General features: G+C 45.5%; 1 protein-coding gene across 1 annotated transcript; it reads left to right on the forward strand.

Moving 5' to 3' along the window:
• Window positions 1-367: 367 nt before the first annotated feature.
• On the forward strand, window positions 368-8,574 carry LOC120066133 (dihydrolipoyl dehydrogenase, mitochondrial-like). The gene is made up of 14 exons (XM_039017274.1): window positions 368-477; window positions 1,405-1,480; window positions 1,632-1,711; window positions 1,955-2,023; window positions 2,145-2,214; window positions 2,383-2,483; window positions 3,312-3,455; window positions 3,557-3,658; window positions 3,798-3,988; window positions 4,117-4,287; window positions 4,586-4,775; window positions 6,189-6,326; window positions 6,425-6,514; window positions 7,491-8,574. Exons 1-14 carry the CDS (start codon window positions 439-441, stop codon window positions 7,554-7,556), a joined length of 1,527 nt encoding a protein of 508 aa, XP_038873202.1. The 5' UTR covers window positions 368-438; the 3' UTR covers window positions 7,557-8,574.
• The last annotated feature ends 4,008 nt before the right edge of the window (window positions 8,575-12,582 follow it).

Consider the following 12,582-nt stretch of genomic DNA (forward strand, 5'->3'; position numbering starts at 1 on the left):
TTTCCTGAAGTCCACGATCAGCTACTTTGTTTTGTTGACGTTGAGTGAGAGGTTATTTTCCTGGCACCACTCTCCCAGGGCCCTCACCTCCTCCCTGTAGGTTGTCTCGTCATTGTTGGTAATCAGGTCTACTACTGTTGTGTCTTCTGCAAACTTGATGATTGAGTTGGAGGCGTGCGTGGCCATGCAGTCATGAGTGAACAAGTGAATAAGTTATATTAATGTTTTAGAGCAAATAACCTTATTTTTTTATTGATTTCTAGAACACCTGTTTGGATCAGATTAAAGGTAGTATGACGCCAAAGATTTTTTACATCATAGGGAGGCGACAGACAGTATTTGTGTTCCTTGGATTGTTACTGCGCAAGCGCAATTTCGTGAGTCCTTGGATGATCCGCCTGCTGTAGGTTACGCAGCCTGTAAAGGGACACACACAAAATGCAGAGCTGGAATCAAGTATATCGCACTCTGGCAACGGTAAGGAAAAACAATTCTATGTCAATTAGTTGTTCAAGTTGTCTGGAACAAATATGAGTTAATGTGACATACGTTGGAGAGTATCTTGGCTGTTTTTCAGCGTGATTTATGAATTACAGGCCTTGCTAGCCACCTAGAGTAGCTATGCTGGTAAATCTCTCCAGTTATATATTAGCAGCTAGCTAGCGTTAGCGAGTACACAGTTAGCTAGCTAACTAATGTTAGTTGGCTCTTCCTATATTATATGCCCTCCCAAGCTAGCCTTGCTTAGTGCGTGTCTTGTGCAACATTATTGCTGGTTAGGTTTAAATTATTTATAAGATACATTGGCGAACGTTAATGTCATTACAAAATAATCCATCTCAAATTAAGCTAACGTTAAATTAGCTAGCTAGTTACCACAGTCAACAAGCATCCTCTTGCGAATGACGAAAATGACATCCAGCCCGACCGGCTGACGGCTGTCAAGCACGCGAGCTTGTTTGTGGACTGCCACCAATGTTACATCATTGACTGTCAAACTCCAAGCACTCACCTTTGATTTGTACAGCTATTTGATTAATCATATAACACTGTTGTTTGCCAACAGTATATGTAAGTAAGATAACTATTTATTATTTTATTTTTACCAGTACAAGATAACTAACAGTAGTTAACAAATGTAGCTAGTATTGTAACTAGTTCATCCTTCTACGACCTTATAATCATCACTCACTGTAATACTTGCAATCCTGTTCAGATTGCATTGGCCTTTACAGGATTTTTGTCTTGCATTCTGGAGTGCTGAATAAAAAACTAAACATTAACTGACTTCTTGACATGGATTACAGCAACATCACAGCAGAACCATATACAACACAAGCTGACATTAAAGTAAAAATCTGTCTGCTCACTGTCCCAATTTGTGTCCTCTCCTAACACATACAGCGGAGCCACCAACTCCCGAATAGGCTCCAGGGTGCAACTGTTCTCTCCGTCCGAACATACGCTGACAAAGCACAGAGTAAGTCAACGTTTCACGCCAACGTCCAATTAGCTAATCCGAGGTGCTGCTCTTATCAAACTGAATCCCAACATCTACACAAGGGGAATACAACATGTTCCTCTACAACTTGTTGCCTCTTCTGATGAACATGTTCTTTGCACTCCTACAGTTGATGCTGACGTCACAGTGGTGGGCTCTGGTCCTGGTGGATATGTTGCTGCAATCAAAGCAGCGCAGCTTGGTTTCAAGGTAAAATTAGGCCTCAGTGTATATACCTTCCGCAGCAATCGAATGTTCGCTCCTGTCTGCACAGGGCTCTGCGCACCTCCCTGGAAAAGTGAGATTTCGGAGTATGTGCAGAGGTGCCGTCGGGCGGACGTTTTGATATTGCATCTTCTTGTTCGAGCGGAAGGTGTAAATAAGGCTTAATCCTTTATTAATAGTGATGGCCATCTTGTCGTCATTGTTCACCAACTTTGTTTTCTACTACAGACGGTGTGTGTGGAAAAGAATCCCACCCTAGGCGGGACTTGTTTGAATGTCGGCTGCATCCCCTCAAAGGTAAACATTGGGAATGAGGGGTTCATAGAACTTTTGCTAGGTCTTATTGCGCAACACTGTCTTCGTCTTTGCGAGTTGTTGAATAATGTAACATGTCTGTCTCCCTTGTCACCTTGTATAGGCCTTGCTGAACAACTCATATCTGTACCACCAGGCCCATGGCAAAGACTTTGAAAGCAGGGGCATTGAAAGTAAGAGTCCACATCAGCTAGAGCAGTGGTCACCAGCAGCCTGGTCCTAGAGAGCTGAAGGGTGTGGACAGGCTTTCGCTCCAGTCAAGTCTTTGGGGATGCCAGTAACAAACATTTACTTGAGACTCTTGCTCTCTCTCTGTCTCTCTCGCTCTCTCTCTGTGCCAGTCTCAGGGATTACATTGAACCTGGAGAAGATGATGTCACAGAAGAGCGGGGCGGTCAAAGCACTGACAGGAGGCATTGCACATTTATTCAAACAGAACAAGGTGAGGTCTCAACTTCATAGTTCCTCCCTACATTGGAAGAGAGATGCCTAGTTCACTCTAGCCTCTGCCAGGCTTTCATGTCACCTTCTATATATAAGCATGTGGAAGGTCTTGTCAGAAAGAGGCTAAAAGAAGGTGGAGGGTATCCAAGCTGTTTCCCCCTTCCATCAATTGGAATAGGCACGTTCAGAGGCAGAGATTCTAAACCGAAAGCCAATCATTTTCATTGGTGCCCATGTGGGGTAGTCTCATTACAACCAAAAAATATATATATAGCATGCTGGCACCGTAAATGAGCTACATTCTGGATAATTTGCGCTTCTGAAGAGGGATGGAAGGGGTGGTTGTTCTTGAAAAATTGTGTCTTCTCACAGCCAATCAGTGCTCCAGTCATACCTATTTTAACAATATGAACTTCCCCAGGCTCTGGAGAACAATGTGAGTGAGGCCTGGAGCCGAGCGGAGGCCAAGTTCACTCAAATTACACATTTGGCTCACTTTATGGATAAATGGCAACTAATCTAGGCAACTAATCAAGACAGCATCTGGAAATATGGGTTAGTTAGTGAGATTTCACCTCAGCAGGATTATAAGCTTGAAACATCAGCAGCCTGTTTTGACTATCTTTTTTTAAATGGAGGTGACCATCTATGGACATTACATTGTCAATGGACTTGGGTCTTTTTCATGTACTCCCTTGTAATTTGAATCCATCACTAAGTTTGATACCTGTGCAAGCTGTTTTGATGCTTCCCATTGGATGTTTTGTTCCAGAGTTTATGAACTTGACCCTGTCTTTGATGATGTAATGTGGCGAGTTCCCCTCAGGTGACGCACGTGAACGGCTATGGGAGGATTACAGGCAAGAACCAGGTGACGGCCACGGCCGAGGACGGCAGCGAGCAGGTCATTAACAGCAATAATATCCTCATAGCCACCGGCTCCGAGGTCACGCCCTTCCCCGGGATTGAGGTACGTTACTGTACTACAGTACTAGTTTGTAGCAGATGACCAGATGTTAGTTGACATGTGTCAAAGCCGAGTCCTAACTCTCCTAACCCCTGTGCTGTCAGGTTGATGAGGACACCGTGGTGTCCTCCACGGGAGCCCTGGATCTGAAGAAGGTCCCTGAGCAGCTCATCGTCATCGGTGCCGGAGTCATCGGGGTGGAGCTGGTGAGGGACGACACGCGCACACACATACACACGATTTAGAGCATGGTCTGGTAAAGAGTAAGTGGCGGTATGAGGATTCCAACTCTTGGGGGATACCTAGGGTCCAGTCTAACATCCTGTTTGGCCTCTCGTTCTCCAGGGGTCAGTGTGGCAGCGTCTGGGCTCCAATGTGACAGCGGTGGAGTTCCTGGGCCACGTGGGCGGCATGGGCATCGACATGGAGATCTCCAAGAACTTCCAGCGCATCCTGCAGAAGCAGGGTATTAAGTTCAAACTGGGCACTAAGGTCATGGGTGCAATCAAGAGGCCCGACGGGAAGATCGATGTGGCGTGAGTTCCATCCCCCGGTGGTGTGTGTGTGTATATAGGGTGGCTCTAGCTGTGAATGAACAAAATCACTAAGAAGAATGTCTTAGGTATGACCTATCCCAAACGTAACCGTGTGTTCTTGCCTCCAGTGTGGAGGCGGCTGCCGGCGGGAAGAATGAGACTCTGACGTGTGACGTGCTGCTGGTGTGTATCGGCAGACGGCCCTTCACCAGGAACCTGGGCCTGGAGAACGTGGGCCTGGAGCTGGACAACAGGGGACGCATCCCTGTCAACAACCGCTTCCAGACCAAAGTACCCAGGTAGACCTAAACTACCACACCCCTCTATCTAATATACAACATACCCAGGTAGACCTAAACTACCACACCCCTCTATCTAATATACAACATACCCAGGTAGACCTAAACTACCACACCCCTCTATCTAATATACAACATACCCAGGTAGACCTAAACTACCACTACACTCCTCTGTTATATTCAACACCTGCTTTTTCAATACACACCTATATTCCAACCGCCTCTCACAAAGGTCTCTTTCAAAAGGCACTAAGTGATACCTCAATCTTTCCTTCATTTATTCTATCTCCCTCTGTAGTATCTATGCCATTGGTGATGTGATTGCCGGGCCCATGCTGGCACACAAGGCGGAGGACGAGGGCATCATCTGCGTGGAGGGCATGGCTGGGGGCGGCGTGCACATCGACTACAACTGTGTCCCGTCTGTTGTCTACACACACCCCGAGGTGGCATGGGTGGGAAAGACAGAGGAGCAGCTCAAAGAGGAGGTGATACACACACCTCCCCAAACAAACACCCATAGTTTTGACCAAATTAAGTAGCGGACATTACTTTTATATATAATAACTGGATCAATGCTTTTGTTTGGATTTCAGCTGCTAAAATGTTGATATGTGATAAAAAATATAAAATGCAACATGTAAAGTGTTGGTCCCATGTTTAATGAGCTGAAATTATAGATCCCAGAAATATTCCATACGCACAAAATCTTATTTCTCTCAAATGTTGTGCACAAACTAGTTTACCTCCCTGTTAGTGAGAATTTCTCCTTTGCCAAGATAATCCATCTCCCTCACAGGTGTGGCATATCACAAAGCTGATTAAACAGCATGACCATTGCATAGGTGCACCTTGTGCTGGGGACAATAAAAGGCCACTCTAAAATGTGCAGTTTGTCACACAACATGATGCCAAAGATGTCTCAAGTTTTGAGGGATCGTGCAATTGGCATGCTAACTGCAGGAATGTCCACCAGAGCTGTTGCCAGAATTGAATATGAATTTCTCTACCATAACCTGCCTCCCAACTTTGTTTTCGAGAATTTGGCAATATGTCCAACCAGCCTCACAACCGCAGACCACATGTATGTCTGGGTGAGCGGTTTGCTGATGTCAGCGTTGTGAACAGATTGCCCCATGGTTGGGTTATGGTATGGACAGGCATAACCTACGGCCAGCGAAAACAATTGCATTTTATTGATGGCAATTTGAATGCAGAGATACTGTACCATGACGAGATCCTGAGGCCCATTGTCGTGACATTCATGTGCCGCCATCACCTCATGTTTCAACCTGATAATGCGTGGCCCGTGTCGCAAGGACTTGTACACAATTCCTGGAAGCTGAAAATATCCCAGTTCTTACTTGGCCTGCATACCCACCAGACATGCCACCCATTGAGCATGTTTGGGCTGTTCTGGGTATGACAGCGTGTTCCAGTTCCTGCCAATATCCAGCAACTTCGCACAGCCAATGAAGAGGAGTGGGACAACAGGCCACAATCAACAGCCTGATCAATTCCCTGTGAAGGAGATGAGCTGCATGAGGCTAATGGTGATCACACCAAATACTTACTGGTTTTTTGATCCACACGCCTACTTTTTTTAAGGTATGTAACCAACAGATGCATATCTTTATTCACAGTCATGTGAAATACATTGATTAGGGCCTAATGAATTGATTTAAATTGACTCATGTCCTTATATGAACTGTAACTTGTTGCGTTTTATATTTTTGTTCAGTATTATATTGAAATCCCTGCAACTATAAGAGTTAGCCACAAGGTGGCGATACTCTCCCCAAATTGTTGACTTTCCAAAGTCTCTCAAAGTATCGCACATATACTATCAACGCAGAAGATTGACCATAAAGCATAACAGTAACCTCAACTCTACTTCGCAGGGCATCCCATACAAGGTGGGCAAGTTCCCGTTTGCCGCCAACAGTCGAGCCAAGACCAATGCAGACACTGATGGCCTGGTGAAGATCCTCGGCCACAAGGAGACAGACCGGATATTGGGCGCTCACATCCTGGGCTGTGTGAGTCATGCTACCTCGGGGCTCCTTAGCAGATGAAAATGTGGGCTATAGCGTATGAAGTTGTATGCTAACTATGGTGACCTTTGACCCTTGTCTAGGGGGCAGGAGAGATTATCAACGAGGCGACGCTCGCCATGGAGTACGGCGCGTCCTGCGAGGACGTCGCCAGAGTTTGCCACGCCCATCCCGTGAGTTAAACACACACACACACGACAGGGGCATGATCAAATACTCATTCATACATACATACATGCATACAAACGTCATGTTGTAGAATAATACAAGTTCAACAATGCCATTGATACGTGGTAGTTACTAATATTTCAAATGGGAGATACTTTTGTAAAACAATCACTGGGCGAGCCGTCATACCCATCGCAGAACAGGGGTTTGGTGGTCAGTCAAATTGATATTTAAGATACTATTAACATGGACCATCAAGCTATTTGTTTATCTATTTTAGGACACTTGGGGGTAGGCCTATCAGGGGAAAAAATGTGATGACTCTTTAGAATCTGACCTTATTGCCATATTGATCTCAATAAGTTATAGCACAAGAGATGGCAAATCAGGTAATGGTCAATTTCAGTCTGAAGAAAGTATGCTTTGGAATGATTGAAATGCATCAGGAAGGTATTGGGATGTTCAGGAAAACATCAGGGATGAATAAACAATCTTATGTATGTTTGCTTGATTGGTGAATCAATTCAGTGTCCTCAGTTATTCTGTGCAGATTCATCTCTCATTTCTAACGAGTCCTGCACAGCTTGTATCATAGGTGAAAACATGCACATATTCCAGTCTTAGCTTTTAGGGCTGGGGTCATAGTCTGTAATAGATTCAACCGTTAAAAATCTAGAGGTAAATTTGTGGGAAGAAAACGATTTGAAGATGTGCCAGGATCGCTAGAAACGGTTTTACTGCGCCGTTTGTCCCAACCGCTAGTAAGGTTATGCACGTAACCACGGTTCTGAAGTGCCGCATTCAACTGACTGAGGAAGACACAACACTTTCTTTCATATTATTCCTGCGCGCCGCACAATGACTAAGGCTGATATAGGGCCTAGCCACAATGTCATTCAAATGCACACACATCCACATTTGTGGAACCACACCACCCACCTGTCAATCTAACCTCTTCTTCCATCCATCCCTCTCTTCCAGACTGTGTCCGAGGCCTTCAGAGAAGCAAACCTCGCAGCCTCTTTCGGGAAAGCTATCAACTTTTAACTGCCGTCTTCGCTCACACAGCTGTGTACATAACCGTTCTGTCCACGACGTCCCCAAACCAGAAATCTGTCCACAAGCAACGCGCACACTCGAGGAGGGGGACACGGAATGTACCGTGACCCCTCAACTCCAATTAAGGGGCTCCTCTGTATACATACATAGAAAACAAAGACAAACCTTGTATCACATTAAGTATGCAATTTAAATGTTCTCAATAAAGGGGTTTAGGTGGTAAAAACGGACTGGAGATCAAGTCTTTTTGACTTTCTACATTGGAGGTGTCTTGGGTGTTGCACTCAAGGTTCGCTGCTATATCAAATAGCTAACTATATATAGTCGCAGTATATCTAGCATTTTTCCGACACCACTTTCTTATTAGTACAGTGCTCAGAGATGTATATTCATAGGTTGGTATTGGGTGGAATACTGCTGTTTTTAACAATAAGAGATGAGTCATGACTGAGTATTTTTAAAGACTGAGGCAAAACTACTTTTCAATCGGAGTAAAGAGGTTGGAAAGGCCAAAGCAGCAACTCGCTTGTATGAATTGCAATACTTATTCAAATATGGCTGTGTTGTCTTTGTGTGTATACATTCTTGCTTAACTCAGAGCTCTACAAAACCAATAAATGTAGTGACGATTCAAGTCTAGTGATGTGTGATGCGGTGTTCAGTCCAATGTGTGGAACAGCAGAGGGACCTATACCAACTACTTCAGTAAGACGTTACTTCCTCATTCTCATGTACTTGGAGTCATTGTAAGCCAGGTGAAACCAGTAGTGGTAGTCTGCTAAAGTGTTTTCCCAGACACAGATCAAGCCTTCTTCTGGACTTAATAGCATGCTCAATCACTGAAATGGTTTAGTCCATAAGTATTCTACAAAGCAGGATCAATGATTTAGCCAGATAACTCTAAAATAACCAGAAATAATTACTGCTACATAATTACTGCTAAATATAAATGCAACATGTAAAGTGTTGGTCCCATGAGCTGAAATAAAAGATCCTAGAAATGTTCCATACGTGCACAAATTTGTTCACATCCGTTAGTGAGCATTTCTCCTTTGCCAAGATAATCCATCCACTTGACAGGTGTGGAATATCAAGAAGCTGATCATTACACAAGTACACCTTGTGCTGGGGGCAATAAAAGGCCACTAAAATGTGCAGTTTTGTCAGGCAACACAATGCCACAGATGTTTTGAGGGAGCGTGCAATTGGAATGCTGACTGCCCAAATGTCCAACAGAGCTGTTGCCAGACAAGGTCATTTTGGAGAATTTAGCAGTATGTCCGTCCGGCCTCACAATCGCAGACCACATGTAACCACGCCCGCCCAGGACCTCCACATCTGGCTTCTTCACCTGTGGGATTGTCTGAGACCAACCACCCGGACAGCTGATGAAACTCAGAAGTATTTTTGTCTGTAATAAAGCCCTTTTGTACAGGAATAACTAATTCTGATTGGCTGGGCAGGGGCTCAGCCATGGGTGGCTATCGTGAAAGCCATAGATTAGGGTCTGATGAATTTATTTCTTTATATGAACTGTAACTTGTTGCATGTTGTGTTTATATTTTTGTTCAGTATATACATACACGCAGTACCAGTCAAAAGTTTAAACACACCTACTCATTCAAAGGGTTTTCTTAATTTTGACAATTTTCTACATTGTAGAATAAGTAAAGACATCAAAACTATGAAATAACACACATGGAATCATGTAGTAACCAAAAAAAGTGTTAAACAAGTAGATTAGATTCTTCAAAGTAGCCACCCTTTGCCTATGACAGGTTTGCACACTTGTTATTCTCTCAACCATCTTCATGAGGTAGTCATCTGGAATGCATTTCAATTAACAGGTGTACCTTGTTAGAAGTTAATTTGTCGGAATTTCTTTCCTTCTTAATGCGTTTGAGCCATATATATATATATATATATATATATATATATGAACTCAGCAAAAAAAGAAACGTCCTCTCACTGTCAACTGCGTTTACTTAATATGTGTAAATATTTGTATGAACATAAGATTCAACAACTGAGACATAAACTGAACAAGTTCCACAAACATGTGACTAACAGAAACTGAATGTGTCCCTGAACAAAGGGGGGGTCAAAATCAAAAGTAACAGTCAGTATCTGCATTAAGTAACAGCCACCAGCTGCATTAAGTACTGCAGTGCATCTCCTCCTCATGGACTGCACCAGATTTTCCAGTTCTTGCTGTGAGACGTTACCCCACTCTTCCTCCAAGGCATCTGCAAGTTCCCAGACATTTCTGGGGGGAATGGCCCTAGCCCTCACCCTCCGATCCAACAGGTCCCAGACGTGCTCAATGGGATTGAGATCCGGGCTCTTCGCTGGCTATGGCAGAACACTGACATCCTGACATTCCTGTCTTGCAGGAAATCACGCACAGAACGAGCAGTATGGCTGGTGGCATTGTCATGCTGGAGGGTCATGTCAGGATGAGCCTGCAGGAAGGGGACCACATGAGGGAGGAGGATGTCTTCCCTGTAACGCACAACGTTGAGATTGCCTGCAATGACAACAAGCTCAGTCCGATGATGCTGTGACACACCGCCCCAGACCATGACGGACCCTCCACCTCCAAATCGATCCCGCTCCAGAGTACAGGCCTCGGTGTAACGCTCATTCCTTCAATGATAAACGCAAATCTGACCATCACCCCTGGTGAGACAAAACAGCGACTCGTCAGTGAAGAGCACTTTTTGCCAGTCCTGTCTGGTCCAGCGACAGTGGGCTTGTGCCCATAGGCGACGTTGTTGCCGTTGATGTAAGGTAGGTCCTCACCAGACAACAGGCCTACAAGCGCTCAGTCCAGCCTCTCAGCCTATTGCGGACAGTCTGAGCACTGATGGAGGGATTGTGCGTTCCTGGTATAACTCGGGCAGTTGTTGTTGCCATCCTGTACCTGTCCAGCAGGTGTGATGTTCGGATGTACCAATCCTGTGCAGGTGTTGTTACACGTGGTCTGCCACTGCGAGGACGACTAGCTGTTCGTCCTGTCTCCCTGAAGCGCTGTCTTAGGCGTCTCACAGTACGGACATTGCAATTTATTGCCCTGGCCACATCTGCAGTCCTCATGCCTCCTTGCAGCATGCCTAAGGCATGTTCACGCAGATGAGCAGGGACCCTGGGCATCTTTCTTTTGTTGTTTTTCAGAGTCATTAGAAAGGCCTCTTTAGTGTTTTCATAACTGTGACCTTAATTGCCTACCGTCTGTAAGCTGTTAGTGTCTTAATGACCGTTCCACAGGTGCATATTCATTAATTGTTTATGGTTCATTGAACAAGCAGGGGAAACAGTGTTTAAACCCTTTACAATGAAGATCTGTGAAGTTATTTGGATTTTTACAAATTATCTTTGAAAGACAGGGTCCTGAAAAAGGGATGTTTCTTTTTTTGCTGAGTGAATATATAACATTCTATTGGTTGGTGAGGGACACATGCTCAGGAGGAATGACAGTGGTCTTTCCGAGTGCAACTCGCCCAATAGACTGGGGATGATGGATGGCATGGTGCTGGTACCTGAAGCGGAGCTGTTACCTGTCATTGAAGCTCTGAACGGGTAGGGCTTGGGGACCTGGAGCATTGTCTACGGTAATGCCCCTCCCCACATTGGTAACAGGTGGCTCTGTTAGGACTTGGGAGACCTGAATGTCACTCTGCCCTGGCTGGATCCCCTCCTGCCACTCTCAGAAGCTGTTGGAGCTGGGTAAGGGGTTGTGTAAGGCTTTTCAGTTCCACCTGCATATGTTTCACCTCTTCTAGCACAGATTCAAACTGTTCCTGGGTGACGTATGTGGGCCCTTAAACTCTGTATATCGCTGGTGGTTAATTTGAGTCAGACCATGATGATATGCATCGAGCCCTGAGTTTGGAGTCACTGTCAAGGCCAACAGTAGACTTGAAGTTGTGCACATGTACTAGCTGCTGTGCTTGAGCCAGGGTTCCAGGTCATGGTTCGTCATCTCATGCTACCTTTAGATGTTTAAGTACTTTAAGGAAAGCATTGGTGGCAAGCTGATCCTAAATCACCAAGCCAACCCCAGGATAAACAAGAGAAACTAGGTGGTTGACCTCCTTCGGCAAACTCAACAGTTTGCTGAGATTGGTGATCAAAGGGAATTATGAACAAGCCCCAGTCCTCCTTCCCCTCGAATGTAGCCAGCTTGGCCTTCGGACCATCACCTCCACAGAAGCGGCCCTCGTTACTCATGGGGGTGCTGTGCATGAGCCTGTGTCCCTCTGTGCCGCTCACCTATCTGCTGACTGGCCACGGGAGGGATGGATATGGGCCTACGGGGTACTGTCAGGGGCGTGCCCAAAATCCACAGTGGGATTCTGTATATATATAGGGAAAGCATACAGCCCTCTGGCCATGTGTGAGCTAAGGCATCCATGCCCTGGGGGCTTTTGGACCCTGCCAGAGAGAACAAGAGGGAGCAGGTCCATGTGTGCAGTTCTGAACCGCTGCCATATCATCTTCACTACTTGTGGGCGAAGTCTCCATTTCCCGGGGGTGGTTTCTGTCACGAAAAGAAATCTTCCACCTCATTCACCTTGCCTGGGAGATTAATGGCTCATAGGGAGGCCAGATGTGGTAGGGCCCATATCAAGAGTTGTTGGGCCACCTGTAGGGACCTTATAGACCTAGTTCCCCCTTGATGGTTGATGTGGAACACTGTCGATGTATTGTCTGATCGTATCAAGACACGTTTGTGTTTGAGAACCGACAGAAAGTGATTCAGGGCTAGGTAAACTGTCTGAATTTCTAGCATGTTGTTGAGCGCTTTCCTAGTGGGGCACCACTCTCCCCTTACAGACCTGTGTTGCCACACCGCTCCCCAGCCTGTTAGTTAAGTGCCAGCCGTCACTACTTCCCGCCCTGCCGGAATTGATCTGAGGGACACCTGTAGCCAAGTAGGCTCTTTTCCTTCACGGCCGCAGAGTAGAGTAGCACGCCCATGTCACCTGTATTTTGGTGTTTCTGTCTCGCTTGG

This window comes from Salvelinus namaycush, chromosome 21, assembly GCF_016432855.1.
Source record: "Salvelinus namaycush isolate Seneca chromosome 21, SaNama_1.0, whole genome shotgun sequence".
NCBI classification, from domain to species: Eukaryota; Metazoa; Chordata; class Actinopteri; order Salmoniformes; family Salmonidae; genus Salvelinus; species Salvelinus namaycush.